We start from the raw sequence: 19943 nt of genomic DNA, 5'->3' as shown, positions 1-19943 counted from the left end.
AGTCCTGCGTAAAGATGAAAGTGACTTCGTACAGCCCTGATTTGCAGACGCTGTGCACAGAGGTTCAGGAGCAGAAGTCCCATTGTAAACACGGCAGACCCGACGATGTTTGCATGAACATGTTTTTCAGCATCTCTTGGTTGACCACTTTTCATACAGGGTTGCTGTACGCATACAGCCGGCTGTAGCTTTTCAGCCCACAGCCCGACATACACCAACAACAGCATAGATAGCACAGACGTTAAGGCGGCGAGGCGTGATTGCGGGTGCCGCTCAGGTGCGTCCGCCTCCCCTGCAGCGGCGCTGCAGACCACGCCCCGCCACACACCTTAACATGGTAAAATACATATTTAGGCAGAATTTTGCAAATATCTATTTTTCATTTTTCAGCAGCATAGTGCTTTTTTTCCAATTATTTTTTAAAAGTCAGGTCAAGGCTCCAAAAGCCCAAAGCCGATATAAGGGTGGCGGCTCACAACAGTTTTTGTTTGCCACATGGATCATTTTAGTTCAGCTGGGTGTCTTTCCTTTTGTTATATTTCTTCAAAATGTGTTAATTACATAAATAAAATGTAACTTTCTCTGTAGCACTTCATGGATTTCATAAGCAACACACCTTAGTTGTTCACACAAAGCATAAAGGTAAAAAACAATATATACAGTGTTATCTTCATTTTAGATGTCAAAAAGTATTTGCGGCTCCCAGTGTTTTCTTTTGCGTGGAAACCAGGTCCAAGTGGCTCTTTGGGTCCTAAAGGTTGCTGACCCCTGACCTAGGGTAAATGCTTTCTTACAAAGTTACCTGTAGATGACGACATATAAACTTTATTTTAAAACTGAAGCTACGTCCTAGAAAAAAAAAATTCCCAGACCAGCTGGTGGATGCTAGAGCTTTCTGTTGAAATCAGTCACAAAGAGAGCCCTGCGCCAAAAAGCTCCTTGTGATTTCTGGGTTTACTAGTAGGTTGGTGTAATCACCCGTAGTTTGCATAAAAGATGCCGACTTGCCAAGTGTTGACCTTCAAACTAAAGTTGTTACAAGTCTCTAAAACCAATATGTTGAGTTGCACTTTTCAGTTTTACTACTACTTGGCAAGCAGTTGGTGAGTGTTTGCAGACAATATATTGTTTTCTACACAAAATACAAGGACCAAAGCAACAGCAAAGAGGTTTTTTTAAATTTCACCCACCAACTGTCAACTGCTCTTTTAGTGCTTTTATAAGCAGTGGGCCATTTCTGAATGTTGGGCAACCTGATGGTTGACCCCCCCTTAACTCACTTTACACAGCCAAGAAGTGATCTACATACCCTACCAAAATACAGCTAGTTGTTATTTGAACATACTGAACACACTGTCAATGAACATATTAAGGATTGTTGTGGCAGATAGCCGCTGAGCCTGGTTCTCCTTGTAGTATTGTAGCATCTCTACCTTACAATATAAAGTGCACTGAGGAAACTGCTGTTGTGATTTGATGGTATATATTTAAAATGTAATTAAAGATATCTGCTCAAAAGGACAAAAAGAGCCACAAGTTAAAAAAAAACAAAGCTCTAAAACCTCATGTTGAGAGCACGCTAAAGACTAAGCACTAGGCTACTATGGATACACGTTGACCTCATTATTTTAAACCATGGCCCATCACTATATGAATATGCGCCAATGTAAGAGTATACAATAAGAAAATAAAGAAAAGGATGGGCTCCATTTAATGAATAACACCAACAATGAACTGGCTGACTGATGGCTGACTAATTGGTTTGTTGACTAATCACTGGATACTAGTTAATGATGGAGTGCTTCACTGACAAACTGATTGGGTATTTGACTGGCTGAGCGGTTAATTGAATTATTGATCCATTGTATTATGACAGTCTGGTAGACTACTTGAATAATGAGTGCAGGCTAATTTTGTATTGTCGTCTTGTCATGTTGCAATTGATTCCTCGTTTTGTTCTATAATTATCGTTTTAGACAAAATGATTGGTTAACATCTGGCCAATCATAGTCTAATTAACTAATGTAAAATGATTAATTGTTGTAATCACTAAGACTATAAGTCTCATGTGGATGTGACTCTTCCTTACCCATGGGATTTGCACTCCTTTGGTTGCAGATTCGACACTGTGCATTTCTAACAGGCTGTCCTGGAACGTGCTCCACAAGCTTGCAGAACATTTCTGGACCAGTTGAACCACAGGTAGCATTGGTTGTTATATTAGCCATAGTCGCTAGATTCAACACAGCTGGAAACAGACCTGGGGAAGAAAAAAAAAGAAAGAAAACAGACATGGGTAATTGGATAATTGCATACAGATGCAACTTTTGAAAGTTAAAGAGCTTTATGCATTAGTACTGATGCCTGCATATACCTTCTACTTTTTTTTTATATCTTAAAAAATTTGAAATAAAAAGCAAACCTACATCAACTATCCAATAAAAAAATTACAATATTTCAAAAGTTAGTTCACTCGTTTTCAACATATCTAAAAAAGAAAAGAACACAGTACATGATAACTTCGAAGCAAGTTCTATGTTATTGTGCATTCAGATCTTCGTTAATCACACATCAAAGTCCGTTCAGAGCACTTCAAATGAGGCCAGGCTGGATTTCTTAGTCAAAGCATAAAATAAAAGGTGGGCAATTGCCAAATGCTACCGTGGGGGGTTGTTAGGAACAGCACATCCTGATTTGCATTTAGGTTTTGTATTTCAAATCAAAATGATGCCTGTATTTCTGTTGTACTGAGGTTATGAGTAATTAGCCTGGAACATGAGGGGGAGGGCAAGGGTTTCGCATCATCCGAGCTATTTAATTTGGGTGTATTTTCAGTGCAGTCAAAAGCAGTTAACATCATTTAACATCAACAGATAGAAATGGCTGTAATCACTTTATCTTTTGATAAAAGAAGCATGGACAGAATATTTTCTGGCACGCTTTCCACTGTGCAGACTTTGAGCAATTTTGTACTTTTGTTTCAAAACTGTTCATTTGCATTATGTTGTTCAAGCAACTTTCATTTTCTGACCATGGACATTTTTCACTGCTGGAGCCACAGAATGTAAACTAGGAGAGGACATACATTATGGAAAATCCTCCAATTTTTTTTCCAGGATATTCTTGGAATCCATTAATAAAGTTATACTGAGCTAACAGGACTTTGTTTTCAACCTTATTGTTATGGTAATCTTGTGAGACCAGGTTCATTCAAGCAGGAAGGACATTCAGGAAACTTGGATGTTTTATGCAGAAAGAAAATGCAACAAGCCAGATATCAAGGATAAATGTGAAGACCAAACGTATGATATACCACTCACTGCCATAATTTATTCCACAATAGGTCATATTTATGCACATTCAGCACATTTATCCATCTATGTAAGGATGACACCACTCTGTTCATCCCTAAGACCTATTATCATTCAGTTAGTTTTCAAATAATCTACATATTTAATCAATAAATGTTTAAATGACGTAAAATATCATATGAATGGATTGATGGAAATCCATCCTGATGCATTTAATTTCCCTAGTGGATACAATGAGACAAGACCATATATGTCATGGAGCCAGGAAGCTAGAATACTGTCAACCTTCAGTGACAGTTCACTTTGGGAACAATACTGTGCACCAAAACTGCTGGAAATGGCAAATGTGTTTTACCAAAAACATACAGTTGAATATTAGTCGCTAGTTTTGTGCAATCTAAAAGTAAATGTTTCAACTGAGAATGGCTGCAGCAATCACCAGTTACACTGCATAAGTTTAACTGAGCAACAGTGGATAGACACGTTACTGAAAAAGCAGGGCTTAAAGCTTTAAAAAGCATATTTCAAAATACAACATCACTACCACTTTCCCAAGCTGTCAATCTCAGTACTGACATCATGACTCTGGTCCAGTCATCTTCTTGCCCACCGTCAGTGCAACTAACCTCCTCCCCATCAGAGCTTCATCTAAGCCTCAGTCTTCATCTTCACCACCACCAGCGTCTAGACTCCGGGGGCTCCTGTCTTAAATCCTATCACCACTGGGAGTCTGTTCTGCCATGATGTCTAATTACCAAACACATTAATTTCTCAATCTCAATAAATCATGTTCAAGTCTTCTAAGTGATCTCTCCCTATTGATAGAGGTGGGAATCACCATACATCCCACGATACGATATTATCACAATACTTAACGCACGATACAATATTATTGCAATTTTTTAAAATATTTTGCGATATTCAGATTCTGTACATAAAGGTAAACTTTATCAATATTAATTTTATCTAATATCAAAGTCTCACACTCAGTCTTTCTCTCATTTCAGTCAGTTTTATTGTTGACAAACTGAACGGTTTGTATTATAGTCTAGTCCAATTATAGCTATTCTGAACTATGCAATTTATGAAAACTATGCAGCCCATTCAGCAACTGAAGAATTTGAAAGTAAATTAAAACAAAATACAATTTTACATTAAATAAAAAAGTTTTAAACTTAATTAAAATAAAACATGTCTTAAATTAAAATAAGTAAACTGTCATGTTTATTGCTGCCAAAAAACAAGTTAAACACATTTGGACATTGAAGGAATGTCAGGATTCTTGCTCAGAAAAAGGATCAACATGCTCTGAAGTCAGAGCATGTTCCAGTCCACAAAAACCTTTTTTGTAACAAAATATCGATTTCTGCTGTTCCTGTATCGATACATTATTAGCAAACAAAATATCACGATACTACACAGTATCGATTTTTTCCCCCCCACCCCTACCTATTGACATAAAATTACTGGAATTTTCCTTGAGATATAATGACTTGCTTTTGAGGGATACCAATATAGCAGAGACCTCCTACAGAAACAACTATGACACGGATAAGTCAGATAAAGCTTGAACAGAGGACCTGGGATTGGAGTGAGTTGCGAAGTGGCTTGCAGAGGCACAGCAACTGTGGGCAGTTTAAATAACATACCCTATATTAGACTTGACAGTTGGATGCAAAAAAGGACATCAGCCAAACCCTCAGTTGATGTGGGCTGGCACTGAGCCGCTGACGGTCTGCCTGAAATAACACTCAGTTTTTTAACAAAAAAGAGACCGTTTTCAAAAAGAATTTATCAATTAAATCATTAATTCAATTCTTAAAAAAAATAATCAAAATTACTATTTTGCTATGCATGTAAAGCTAAAATGTAAAAACCAACCAAGGTTTATAACTGTTCAGTGTTTAACCAGAACTTCCATTCAAGATATCAAAAGCTGCATTTTACATGTTGCAGTACAAGGATGGAACATTGGCCAGTATCAGCTGTCCCTAAGAGATCACAGAGTGTTCACTATGAATGGCAAGCTTGTTGAACTTAAAGTCCTGGAATGCTGAACATGGCCTACATATGGTTCACATTTCCTTTCTGGAAATCATGCACAGATAAACACATAAATATACTATGTTACACTAGACATTACAATTAAAGTTTAAGAAAACAAGTTAAAGAACATGTGCATGTATACACAATGAAAAATAGATAAATATAAATGTACCATATCGTGCACATGGGAGACAAACAAATCAAGGGTGAGTAAGAAGGAGAGGAAAAGTGTAAGGAAGTCTGAGAGGAGAAGCACTTGGAAAAGCGTGGACTGTCTGTGAGTGTTTGTCCAGATGAGTCCAGCTGTTTGGCCAGATGTCAAGACAGATGAACTGTGAAAAACATCTAAGACACCCAAAGTCTCTCTCACATATGCGCACACATTCTCATACGAATACTCACAACATATCACATGCACACGTGTTTCCCACGCTTTTAGTAATGATATCTGAGAATCCCCTGCCACTTAAGAAGCCCAGACTTCCATTACGACTTTTTTAAATAAAGGAAACGTCACGGATAAATATTTTAACCAGCTTCTCAATGAGTAATAACACAAAGTCCCGTATTTATTCCTCCTGTATTACATATTCTAGGGGTTTTAATTCACCTTAAAGCACTGAAGCACACAAAATATTTATAGTTAATCAAATTCCTCGAGCTGTAATGTATTGAAACACATTTGATTTAACAGAAAATGTGCATTTTAGTCACAGAAACCTTGCAAGGATACCATACAGACTTTTAGCCCCAAATAAATTTTAGAGTTGGCCCAATTTTTCTCCAAATCAGTCGTCATTTAATGTGTAACTTCTGGAGGGTGTGATGATGGTAAAATCACTGATCAGCTGTTCTGCGGTTTGAGCAGTCACACCGTTTGATTTCGAACATAACTGCTGTCAAAATAACCATTGAAGTCAGCCAGCAGGTGAGGTGACCCAGATGTAGATCCCTATGCAGTTAGCCAAAATGACCATTCTAGGCAGCTACCCACTGTGCTTATTTGTAGCTGCAGTCAGAGCAAAGCATTTAAAACGATTCATGTAAAAATTTTGATTGTTTGGAAAGCTACAGGAGGCATGTGCAGACTTCCCCAGGATTTTTTTTTTGTTCCAAGAGTAATTCCCCTGAATCCTTCCAACAAAGATGGGATGTGCAGTTTTAACATGACCTGCAACATGTGCACGAGCTGCACCTTTTGTGGGAAATATGCCGGCTTGAAATAAAACAGAATCATGCATTAATACACCACATTTATTTTTTATGCTTTATTTGTTGCGAATTAGGTTGCTGTACTTAATATAAATTCATTTTCCTAAGCTTATTCAACAAAGTGTTCAAACAAATAGTCCCACAGTCACAAATGCCTAAATCTCAACTCACAATCAAACAGTCTAAGTGCAACTCCTCTTTGTCTCTCTCTGAACCCTGGAATGATAATGCAGCCACTTTTATAGATTTGCTATCAAAATCTTTTCAATTTAATCTATTCACTGTGATTCTTTGTGAATTTCTGAGATTTCTTTTTTGATGCCTCAAGATTAGTCTGATATTTGGTCAACCTTTCAAAGAACACAGTCAGTGGAGAGCAGTCTGAACTCCTTCAAAAGCACTCTTTTGTTCACTTATTCTCAGTTTGAACACTGGCAACAGGGAAGAGATAAAGCTCTAAAAAAAAAAAAAGCAATGGCATTCAAGACCTGTATATACATACCACAGAGGTAAGGAAGAAAAAAGAGATTGCATTCTTTTGTGGTCAACATAGACAACCAAGACCCGAGTATAAAACTTAGTTTAAGGTCTTACTGCACAATAAAAAAAAATGTCTTCATGAACATATTTTTATGGTTATTGTCCACACCGTTTATAACTGCCAGGAAATCAAGCCAACATTCTACTTATTCCTGGGGTTTTGATTCACAACCTGGAAGAGTCTCTAGATACAAGTGTGTGTGGGAGACTGTGGAATTTTCAACTTGATTTGAGACAGCTATTACCCTTAGCTTTTTATCACTTCTTCATGTCTGATTTACAGATTCACACGTGGTCTCCCATATGGAAAAGAAATAGTAAAAACTTATATGATTTACTCATGAAAGTGGCCACTTTCTCATTACTTTCATATATTGTTTTAGTAAGTATCCAAAACATACAAGTTTCATTATATAATTTTTCAAGAGCTCTTATATCTGTTTTCACTCTTGTGTGCTTTTCATACAAGATTCACACAAGACATATACAAACTTTATAAGATTTATATATATATTTTCCATATGGGCTTAAAAGAGAACTTCATTTTTTTCCGTGTCTAACTGTATTGGCTTTGTCTTTCAAGCGAGCTGGGAAATACTGGTGGTCAGATTAAATTCACTGATGCTACAGTGATTGGTACTGTCCTGGGTTCAAATCCAACAAGTGACTGGCATTGGCTCCTCTCTGGGTAATCTATCTTCCTGAATTGGATAAGTCTTATAATTAGACAGAAGTACCATTTTCATCTCATCAGCCTGTCATCAAATTTAGGTTCGGTGTACATGTTGTGGTCATTTTGCTGTGAACTGCTCTTAAGAGGTCATACGCAGGCCATCGGAGTGGTTTATACTATTAAGGAATTTCAACACAGCCAGATTTCATTAGACTCATGACTCTTCTTGTCCACATAAAATGATCCCTATGAGTGTCCCTACTCCAGTGAAGGACATTATCAGATAATGATGATAAGAAGTTGACAGAAATAATAAACTTTATTTATTTTTATAGAAATCTATAAAGAACATAAAATACAGTTAAAAATTAAAAGTTACCATCTTATAGTCTAAATAAAGGAAACAAGAAAATCATTAGATCACCACTATTGATGAATTAAAATTTTTAATGACCAGCAAACAAATATAACTGATTAATTTTCTACTTTGTGTTCTAGTAGCTGTAATTGTGGGAAAGAGAATTAGCAGAAACTTAGAATCAAATATAAAAACATTCCAATGCAATGGCAGTGCAAAGCTAGAACTCTTGAAATTTTACAGCTGGGCTTCCTTCGTGGCCAATAAAGAATCTACATCACACTTAACACATGCAAATAATGAAAGTAAAATAATTAGTGAAATCGTGGTACTTCAAGCCAATTTTAAACTATAACTTTGAATGTAATCTGCTATAAACCAGGTGCTGCAGTATAAGTTACCACAGTGATTTAGACAGGTAAAAAGAGAGGCATTAAAAAAAGCTTTGACTCTAAGATCTACATAGCTGCTAATCCATTAACGTCACTTTGTAGTACACCCCTGAGTCAGTGTGGTAAACAATACAAAGAAATGTAAAAAAAAAAACCAAAAAAACCAAAACAAATAGCCAACTAAGAACAAAGAGAGATTTTCAGAATAAAAAATCACAAGCAAATCAGTGGAGAACGTCTAAAAAGCTTCAAGAAGTTCTAAAACATCTGTCCATAAACAAAGTGAAACAGCAAGGAGGCTGATTGTCTCATTGGTGGCAGGTGGCATGCAACGAACAGCGAATGAAGTAAAACAATGTGAGTTATTAACAGGAAATTATTCAAGCATAAATCCAACCTACACAGCTCTAATAGGAAACAGAACTTTTTCAATGAGCGAACGAAAAGAACTCAGCACTGTGGGCAGAGGCTCTGAGACCTTGCACCGTGCTACATTCAAGCAGTCGACCCTCACCACATAAACTTAATCTTAACCCAACAACCCTTACATTTCAATTTTCATGTTGCAGAGAAGAAAAACATTCCAGCTTTAAAGAAATAAAACAAGGATATTTGAATGATCTTTACTTTGGGGACTTTTATGGGTTGCTGGCTGTTAGAGCAACATCAAAATTCTTGGTTAGTTCTGATCATGTGTCCGACTGTGACTTCAGACGGTGATAAGTTTTTTCTCTCATGCCTTTTATGTTGAACAATAAGGTGAGATAACAGAGAAACAGAGAGCGCTGGATAAAGACGAGGGTTCACATTTCAGATTCACTGAATGACAAGGACACAATGATTGTCTGCCTACGGGTCCGTGGATGCCTCTCACATACACACACCTACGAAGGTTCATCACCTTCCACTCTTTTCTCTCTGCTCTGATAACTATGGCAACCTGCCTGTCTGTGTGTCTGTCTGTCTGTCGGCCTCTCTATCCTCCTCCATCTACGCTCTGTTAACCAGAAGTCTCCGAGGATTTATTGCCATACTGGCTCTAAATTTTAATACTGTCAAAATGCATAAGTATACCTAGGGAAAGCTGGGCGGTGTCATTGCCCAAGGAGTTGTCAATGTCCTAAACTTTCGATGTTTTGCTAGTATTGAAGGCTGATATTATGGAAGCCCATATCTGCCACACACAAAAAAGTATCCATAACTCGAGTTATCTTTCTCAAAAGTTCGACTTATTAATACGAAATTTTGACAAAAGTAGCTCGAAATTTTGACTTTAATTTTGACTGACTCAAAATTTTGAGTTGATAACTTGAAATTTTGAGTTAGAGTTTCCAATCAGTAATCTACGTGAATCACATCATCTCCTTGTTAGCCGGAAGCTGAAACCCTCAGCTACAAATGCTAGAGCTAAGCTACTAGTATTACAGCCAGTCATGAATGCACAAATTGCTGATTATTTTCAGCGTGGCTTCACAAATGATGAAATCCTTGAGTTATTAGCTGAATCACATGGCGTTACTATCAGCAAACGTACTCTCGAAAGCGCCAATTTGAGTGCGCATTCCACGTATATTACTGATTAGCAAAGCTAACTCTCTGAAAAGTTACTTTTCTCAAAATTTAAAGTTGATAAGTCAAAATTTCGAGAAAATAAGTTGAAATTCTGAGTTAATAACTCGACATTTTGAGTTACGGATACTTTGGGGGGGGGGCTTTGTGTGGGCGGAAACGGGCTTACATACTGATATAGCTAGGTAAAAACAAAAAAAAAAACAAAAAAAACAAAAAATGGTTGTTACCATTAAAAATTTGTGTTAATCAAGTTTACTTTTTAAACTTTTGAACTTTGACCTTTTTTCCCAGTTCCCAGTCTCCTCAAGTGCACTTACAAAGAAATTGAATTATGATTATTAGTCAGTACCAACACCAACAGGAGTTTGAAGGAGCATAGCTATTGCTACATTTACTATGAAAAACATGAGAAATACTGCAAAAATATGTGCTTTTGCTGGTACTTTAGCCTATCCCTCGCTGAGGAAAGACAGCAATCCAGATACACAAAACACTTTTTTTTATAATTGTGTGAAACATAGTTTGAAAAACCATGAACACTATCAACTCCAGCCACGGTCAGGGTATCTTGTTGTTCATTCTTTGAACTTTATCTTTTTCCTTGTACATTTTCCTCTTTGTGGTGAACATCCATATTTCTTGACTTTTTCAAGCCAACTTTTCAAACTTAGTATTTGAACTATGCATCGGGTCACCACCACTGGGTGACACGTGATTGTTTTTTTCTGGCAGGCTGCACAATAGAGCGCCTTTGTGGTCTCTGTGTTGGTCGGATTCTCATAAACTTTCTATTTTGACAGCCAGAGAGCTACACAATGAGCACAACTGTGAGCCCTTAAAGGATGTCGAGCACAAAAACTGAGATGATATTGTCTATATTCAAATAGTCTACATGTTCCTATGCAATTCAGTCAAAATCTTGAGTCCTTCATCAGCACATGAACTTATATAACGTCTGTGTCAACTGAGCAAACCAACCCACCTGTTAATGTAAAATATTACTGAAAGCTCCTCAAACACCTCTCACCTTCTTTTATTTATCTTCTATATTTATGCTTTTTTACATATATGTAATTGAGGCGGGCACACATGCTCAAGTGCACACAAGCAGAGTTTTCAAAAGTCAGGCTACTGAACCGTTCATCAATGTAGTAACATGGGTCATTAACATAGGAGTCTACATTAAATCTAAGGGGAAAATGGTCACACTGATCAGATTTCCACAAGTTCGGGACGATAGCATATTCTTTTTTTATCTTATAAAGGTTTTTTATTGCATTAGGAATAAAACTTTATTTGCTTTTTCTGTCATAATAGAAGATGACTCGGCACTGCTCGCCTTGCTCTGCGTCTGTGCGTGTGCCTTATGTGTGTGTGTGTGATGGATGTGTTATTGTTGAGTTTTGAGGCTAGATGTATGCTTGATGGAATAAGGAGGAGGTTGAAAAAGACAGGATCATCTCTCTCTCTGTATCTCTCTCTCTCTCTCTCTGTAACTTTCCATCTCTCCCTCCACCCTGAGTGCTTAGAGGGTGAGAGCGAGATATGGATGGAAGAAAAGATAGAAAGATTGATGGAGAGCAAATAGATGGATGGAGGGATTCCCAGAGAAAGATGAAGTGTTGTTTAAAAAGGGCGAGGGCTAGAAGAGGAATGAGACTGCAATAATCCTGTATATGCACACACATAACCTTTATATAAAGATATTTACATAAGCAAAAAGATGAAAAACCGAGGCGCAGAGCTTTAAACTCTGTAAAATACATATGCAAAAATATAGAAAATTACTCTATATCCAGTCTCACAGAGATATTATTCATAAGATGCATATGCACCTAACACGCAAATTAATTTCCAGCAAAAAAGATAAAAAATAAATAGAGAGACACTAATCAGTGCTGGACTCATCTTCAGCTTCATGAGGATCTCTCCTAAAAAATCTAATCAGCTTTGTTACTGTAGCTCAGCTGTGCTCGAAACACCAGAAATATGATTTCTCTCCTTCGTTTGAGCTTGGTAAACAAGGCAATCCAGGAAATGGGGTTTTAACAGTTTAATAAGGACAGGAGATTTCAATGCATGCCCAGATTTGTACCAAATATCACCAAAATGTCCACATGAAGGTGAGATCAGCAGCAGCTATTTCGACTTCAGCAGCATCAAAATCAAAACTTAATTATCTTGTTATCTGGATATATCAAATTTTCCATCAGAATGAGGGACCAAAGCTTCTGCTAATTGATTCTGGCTGCAGTGCCCGCATCTGCTCATGACCAGAGCCATGTGGTTAATATCAATGATTCAGTTTTTCCTTTAAGACAAAACAATTTTTGGTGGCCACGTATCTGCTTCATTACATCAATGTTTGTTTTTCATCAAGGAGAAACTGAAAATTTATGAATCAGAAACACACGCCATGGCCCCTTTTCAGAAGCTTAAACTGACTATAACTCGTCAGTTCGTCATATGTCAGGCTAGATGAAAATAACGTGTTCTCAAGACCATATCCTAATTTTGTTACTGAAGGTGGGCGAGATGATAGCCTGAGTCATGACTGAAACCCTGGTAAAATAAATAAATAAATACAAATAAGGCATAAATAATTTTCTGTCTCAGTTAACAAGGTGACACAGGGTACAGGCAGGCATCTGCACACAGAACTAAGGTACAGCAAAGCATGTTTCCAATAAAGAAAGTGATCATTAAGTGTAACATCAACATAACACTTGGAGACCTTAGTAAAATAATGCAACCGAATGATTAAATTATAATTGCAAAGTTTCCTCCTGTTACACATAGCTCTACAGGAAGGAACCTAACAGGTAGCACTTTGTCTAAATCAAGCCTATTCAAATGGCGGCCCGCGGGCCAAATGCGGCCCAGAAGCAACCTGCGAGTGGCCCTGCCTGTGGTCCTGGCAGAAACACAGAGAAAACGCAAAAAATGAATTCGTTAATTAATTTTTAAAAAATTAAAAATTCCTACAGCGTAGTGTAGACTGTGAATGCAACACTCCTAGTAGCCTAGCAATATTTAACCCACAATACACCGTGATGTAAACTTATTAAACAATCATCGTAATATATGATGCGACAACAGCATGTCTTTCTCACTCCAAAAGCGCAAAATTGACAATGAAAACTGTCGGTTTAACCCTGCCTGGACTGACAAATACTTATTCATTTTACCGAGTTTAATAATCTTACAACCGGAGTTGTACCATGGTGAGGGTCCTGTACAGCCCAAGAGAGAGCTGCAGCATCTTCCCTTCGTGTTTGCTTCTTGGCGAAGAAGAAAAGGCCTTTCACAGATTCTGAAACAATGAAATACTGCATGCTGGCCGTGGTGGATGCGGTGAAAAGTGAGTGTGACATCTGCTATTAAAAACGTACCCCTGTAGGACAGTTCAAATATTCGTAGAGTTGAAGTTCTGGCATCAGACGAGTTTGAAATGCTGTTAGATGACCTGAAGAAAACTGATGTAATGTCTATAGCAGGAGATCACAGACAGAACTGATAATGCACAGTTATGCATATATGTCCGTTTTTTGGATGGGAAATTGCTCGGTTTACTACCGTTAGAGGGACACACAGCTGGCGAAATGATGTTTGAAAAGATTTAAGCTCTTTTTGAGGAAAATGGTCTGGATATGAAGCGTGTCTGTATACTTGTGACCGATGGGGCTCCATCCATGGCAGGAAAAGTGAGTGGTCAGCAAAATATTTATTTTAATTTGAAAGGGAATTATCAAAATGTTTTTTGTTATTGTTATTATTATTATTATTTCAAATGTGCAAAAAATAGTTTAGTTATAGCTCCCTTTTTTTTAAATGGACCTTTTGGTGTGCATTTGTGAGAGGTCACCACCAGATTTATAGGGGAAAAGGAATAAAAAAAAAAAACTTGTTTTTCAGTACAGTTATGTGGGCTTGAAATTGATCATGATCTGCTGCTTACTGGCTTCAAAAAAAATATCTGGCCCAGATAAATTCCTCGGTTTGAAAATCTGGCCCAACTAACTTCGTAGTTGAATAGGCATGGTCTAAATTACTTATTATATAGGAAAGAAAAATACACTCAGTCATCCATTGCTAACAAACAGCCACCATCCTTATCTAAAGGAAGATAGTCTTCATTAACTGCGAATTGAAATAAATGCAGCATAACTTTTAAGGGCTCAAGTTTAAAGAAAAAAATCTTTTAAGTACGAATTTAAAATGGAAAAAGATCCAAGTGTGACAAACTGACTAATCACTAAACTGTGCAAATATAGTGGCATATATAGCATGTAATTGTTTTTTATCTTAATCGTGAAGATTCGAAATGTCATCATTTTCCAGTAGTTAGTTCGTATAAATAGCTAGATGTTTGTTTTGTAAATCACTGGTCTTAAAATCTAACTGTTAAAATATATACGTATACTTTATTGTGACCCAGACTACTCAAACCAAAAAGTTATCAGCTATTTCACAGGAACTGGCTTATTATCATGTATCAGAATACATATAAATACAGCCAACAATACTGCTTCTGTGTTTTAAGTTTATTTTTAGTTTTAAAAGAAAAGCAGTTTTAACTATAGGGAAAAGACACACATTAACTACAAACTCTTAAAAAGACACAAAAAAGACTAGACTTTTGGTCAGTAATTTAATGATAAGTAAGGTTATTAGTTAATCTAACTAATAATAAACAACAAACTCACACACCCGTTGCTGAGACTTAATAAAAGGGGAGGTCCTTAAGCAATATCTGCTGTATAGGTGATTTTAATTAAGAGACAAAGTAACACAGGAGCCAATCAGTAATAAGAAATCAGGGAAGGTGAGGTGTGGACAAGTGAGGAAATGGGTAAATAACAGCAAAGTTCACAGCACGGCATTTAATTTGAGGCCGGGCAACATGAAAAAGCGAAATATCTGCTTAAAGATTTCAACTAACAGGTTTTATTATATGGAACATATATTATTATATTTTAAGGTGGCTGTGGCTCCAGAGTTAGACCAGATCATCTAGTAATCAGAACGCTTGTGGTTCGATCCCTGGTTGCTTCACACACATACATACACGTGCAAATCATGAATTCTCATAGTATTTATCAAGACTTATGTTCAGCATAACTCAGATCAAAGAAAAGGTTAAATACTAACATTGGAGCGTTTTCGCCCATGCATGACCATCAGTGTTCCTTGGTTACTGCATGTTGTTTCCATAGTAACATAATTCACAGACATCCATCCATTCGCTTCCGCTTATCCTTTTCAGGGTCGCGGGGGGCGCTGGAGCCTATCCCAGCTGTCATAGGGCGAGAGGCGGGGTACACCCTGGACGGGTCGCCAGTCTGTCGCAGGGCCAACACACAGGGACAGACAACCATTCGCACTCACATTCACTCGCACATTCACACGCAAACACGGGGAGAACATGCAAACTCCACACAGAAAGACCCCGGCCTGATGGAGGAATTGAACTCAGGACCTTCTTGCTGTGCGGCAACAGTGCTAACCACCGTGCCACCGTGCTGCCCATTCACAGACATGTTTGATAAATTTCCAATTTGGTCCCCATGAGTCAGTTTATTTGATATGGTTGAATTCAGTCACCATAATGCTATGAGTTGACCTCAGCAATCTTAAGGCTGATTTTAAGACAATGTTGACAGTCAAAGGATTTTAGAAATATTACCCAAACATGTTACGCTGAGAAAATGAATTGATATGCACGATAGTAGTGCCTTTCAGTTTTTATGGGCATTTTTTATGACATTGTCATTACTGTAGCACTTGAAAAGCGTCTTTATGTGTCACTCTGTCACTGTCTTTAGTGTCACATTGAACACATTCATTTTAAAGTGTATTTCATTCAAAGAGTCTTTCAGAAAAGTCCCATTATCTATGTTACCGTATGAGCCAAACGATAAAATATGCGATTTTTCATCATACAATACTCATAAACTCAAGGCAAATCTGTGTTTGTGCTTGCATATTCTCTGTGTCTGCTTTCCCCAAGTTGTTTTCTTGAATTGTATCCCTCAATACCATTGCTGAAAATAAATATGCACTTTGAGCTCTCTTGTTATTGCTTCTCTGGGGTGATAAGAGTGAGAAAATATACATTAATCTATAGTTTTGTTCCCCTTCTTCTGTCTCCAGCTTTACACGTGTTGGCCCCTCTTCTGTCGACCTCCGGGGTTCTCATAGAAAGCTGAAATGAAAACTAAGTCAACATCCTGCTCTCACTAGGACTTCTTGCCCTGGGAGAGTGTGTGTCAGTGTGTGTGTGTCTCTGTGTGGGTTCCCAACAGTAATGGAGCTCCAAAGGAAATGCAGGCAGATAGTCACACTGACTTGAAAGAGAGTGATGAATGACTTATTACAAAAAGAAAATAAATGCAGAAAATTATTTTAAAAAGAAAGAAAGAGGCTGTGGGATCTCTTTTATCTCATTTCTGTTTCAATAAAATTTCATTTCTGCCTCTTTTTTTTTGTCCCTTCCCACACATCACGTTTTTTACTGGTCTAAAAGCTCCTAAACTAAAACTACAAACAACACCAGCTATCTCTGAACTATTTCACCTACGAGTCAATGTAACTGCTGTACTTTCACAGTAAGAAGTCACATATTAACACTTCAATGTTCATTGGAGCGTGAAGCTTCTTTTTACTAATTACAACTGGCCCAAATTTTAGGAAATTACTGACTCAAATGTTGTATTTTTCCAGATGGCCACACACAGTCATTACAGAGCCGAAGAGGAAGAGGCACGTGGGCTTAAGTATGTGCATCTGTGTGTGAATTTGTGTGTGAATTTGTGTGTGTCTGTATGGTAGATTTTTGCGAAAGCTGTCCTCTTCCAGACGGTCATAAACCCAGACTAAACAGGAAAACCGCTAAGTTATAGACAGTTAATCCCCTACTTAAACACACTCTTAGGAACTCACAAACCCAGTGTCAATGAACTGTCTGCTCCAGACTGGAGGGTGAGCATCTCCCAGGAGGTCTACTCACAAATTAATTCTTCAGACCAGGATGTAGGCTAAATTACAAAATGGGGAGTGGTGCGCTTTGACAATATATCATTTCGGCTGCGGTCTGAACTAAATATCAAAACTCCTTTTTATCCAACAGTATGTCTGCTTAAGTTCTGTTTTCTCAAAACTGTCAAGCATCCAGGCACATAAACATAAACACGATTATCAGTGTCAGAATTTCCTGGGGTCCTTAATTTCACAGACTAGTACACAAATGTCCGATTTGTCTGTTTGGCTCATTTGATCAACTTTAGTTTAATGAGGTAATTAATGTAAATTCTTTCCTCGAGGCTTTGAGAAGTTTGATGAATACTGCATAAACAACATTTCAGTGAAAGTCAGTGCAGCCCAGTAAAAGATGAAATTGCAAAAAGTAGATCTTAACCAAAATTACACAGAAAAACATACAATGGAAATCATTGGCCTGTCCATAGCCCGGACCTCAACATTATTGAAACAGTGTGGGGTCGTCTTGACAGAAAATGGAATAAAAGCCACCCAGCATCCAAAGAAAAGCTTTGAGTGTCCTTCAAGAAGCCTTCCGTACTATTATTGAAGATTACTTACAGAAATCGCAAGAAAGCTTGACTTACAGAGTTATTGTTTCAGGGTCATTACCTTACAATATAAAGTGCCATGAGCCAACTGTGATTCTGATACAACTGAAAAAAGAAATAAGGTAGAAAGAGTTCAGGCTGTTTTAAAGTTGAACATACGAAATATTAACTTTGAAGCTCTTTAGAATTATACAAACTCTTTTTAAACCTCATATACTGTACTTCCTTGTATGTTTGCACAAGTTTCAATAAATCGTTGCACTTATTTCCAACCCAAAATTTCTAGACAATATTTTAAAAGTAAGACAATCTGAGTTGAAAAGCCCTAGATAAATGCTATACCTCTGGAAATAACTTGCTAACTACTACTTTTGCAAAGGGATGATTCTATTATAGCTAATGCAACAAGCACCGACAGCATATCCACACTGTAACACTATACCTTGGCATCATAACTGATGCCAGATTTTTAAAATTAGGTAAATTTTGATATTTTGTATCTATTGAGAAATGCAAAAAGGTGCACTGTACCGTAAATTATTTGGCTAAGACTATCGCTGCTACTGGTGTCCATGCATACCATTTCGCATGACACCAACATTTAGTTGACTACTTCCATGAAAGGACAGTTAACATTTGCGGAAATCAGAGCAGCCAATTGCAAAATGTATTTCTTTAATTAGGCAGGTTTTGTAATTGAATACCATAGTATTCTAGTAACAAATGGATCCAAGGCCTGTACAGTATGTTTAAAAAAATAAAAAAGAATTAAAGGCAAAGGGTAGCAGGGAGAATGTTTATGTGCAATAACTCCTGGATAAGTGTTTGAAGTGATATAGCTGAGTTCAGACCAGTCAGCAGTAAATCTATCCTGCAGCCCCCTCCAACTGCTCTCTCACATATACACACCCAATCCATACCTGATGAGGCAGTGATGAGTACTTTGTTAAATCATCCACAAGCACCTCCGCGAAATGGCTGTCCCTTGCTCTCGCTTCGTATATGTGTGTGTGTGGCCGTGTATGATTTAAGCAGGAACTATTGCTGCTAGCCTTGGTTAGTACTTAGAGTCCAGCCTGAGCCAAGGCCACTACACACACACTTAGATTCACACGTTGTCTGGGGAATATGGGGGATATGTTGGTGCTAGTAATGAAAACATGCCAGAGAGCAGATTTACAGGAGAGAGCAACTTGACCTCTGGCCCCAGAGAGCATCTAATCTTGTCATAGCTGCAACCACTACATTCTCCTGCAACCCAAAATAGAGCAGAGAGATAAAGTCATGGATCAGTGACTGCTCAGGCTTTTACAGCATGTATATGTGGCCTTTATGGTCAACCAAAGCAAAACAATTATGAAACCTGATGTCATCAAATGAAATGGTGAATGTCAAAGTAACAAAAAATGACAATTATATTGAATATTTCCAGACTGATTCCAGCTTCCAAAAATAATTGGTCAGTCTTACTGCTGACTAGGTAATGAAAGAGGACAAAATAGCATTGCCTTGATTTCATATATAACTTTGCTAATATGCAACGAACAATTACATGTCCAAGCAATAAAACCTCTTGTGTACTGTAAATACAATTAACTGTGCATAGAGTAGACATCATTATGTAATAAAAGCCAAAGGAAAATATGACAATTACAAAACAATGATACTGCTAGAAGGTCATTTTACTTGTCTGCAATCTGTCAGAGCTTATAGCCCTATTCACATGGGACTATGACCTGGGGACCTCTAGTAATTTGCAATAAATATTGAGGTCATTTGTGATCTTAATACTCTGTGACTCTGCCATCTGTAGTGTGCAAAGTAAAAACGACATCACAATTTTTGTGTTCTCCCAATCCTGTTTTATGTAAATGAGTTGCAGAGCGTGCATTGGCACACGGGTTGACATTGGTGAAAATTCAGCAGGGCTCATGTAACTACACAGCACTGGTGAAAATTCACGGAAAAAGATCAAAATCATTAGCAGAGGGAAATGCTGCAGGCTATCAAACCTGTTTTTCAACTGTTTTTATTTTTAAATGAAACATCCCATTAAATGCTAACATTAGGTTCGTCACTGGCAAACGCAAATGTCAGTAAATTTGAGTAACAAAGTTATAATCTAAAATAAAGCCCCCTGATAATACTAATCCAGTGCAAATAGGGCTTATTACATTAAAATGTAATTTCCCCCTGAGGGATAAACTGTACAAAGTATTACACAAATTTGCTTATAAAACCGAGGCAATA

General features: G+C 37.5%; 1 protein-coding gene across 3 annotated transcripts in view; it reads right to left on the bottom strand.

Moving 5' to 3' along the window:
- Window positions 1–19943, bottom strand: part of lama2 (laminin, alpha 2) — a 233467-nt gene that overhangs the window by 185660 nt on the left and 27864 nt on the right. For all 3 annotated transcript variants that reach the window (XM_082506113.1, XM_082506112.1, XM_082506111.1), the window contains exon 2: window positions 2090–2260. In XM_082506113.1, coding sequence (XP_082362239.1) covers window positions 2090–2260 — 171 coding nt within the window. The remainder of the gene's footprint in view (window positions 1–2089; window positions 2261–19943) is intronic.

The sequence above is a fragment of the Aulonocara stuartgranti genome, assembly GCF_965226115.1.
Source record: "Aulonocara stuartgranti genome assembly, chromosome: 15".
In the NCBI taxonomy this organism is placed as follows: Eukaryota; Metazoa; Chordata; class Actinopteri; order Cichliformes; family Cichlidae; genus Aulonocara; species Aulonocara stuartgranti.
The sequence above is the reverse complement of the archived record's forward strand: the minus strand, read 5'-3'. Positions and strand labels throughout refer to the sequence as shown.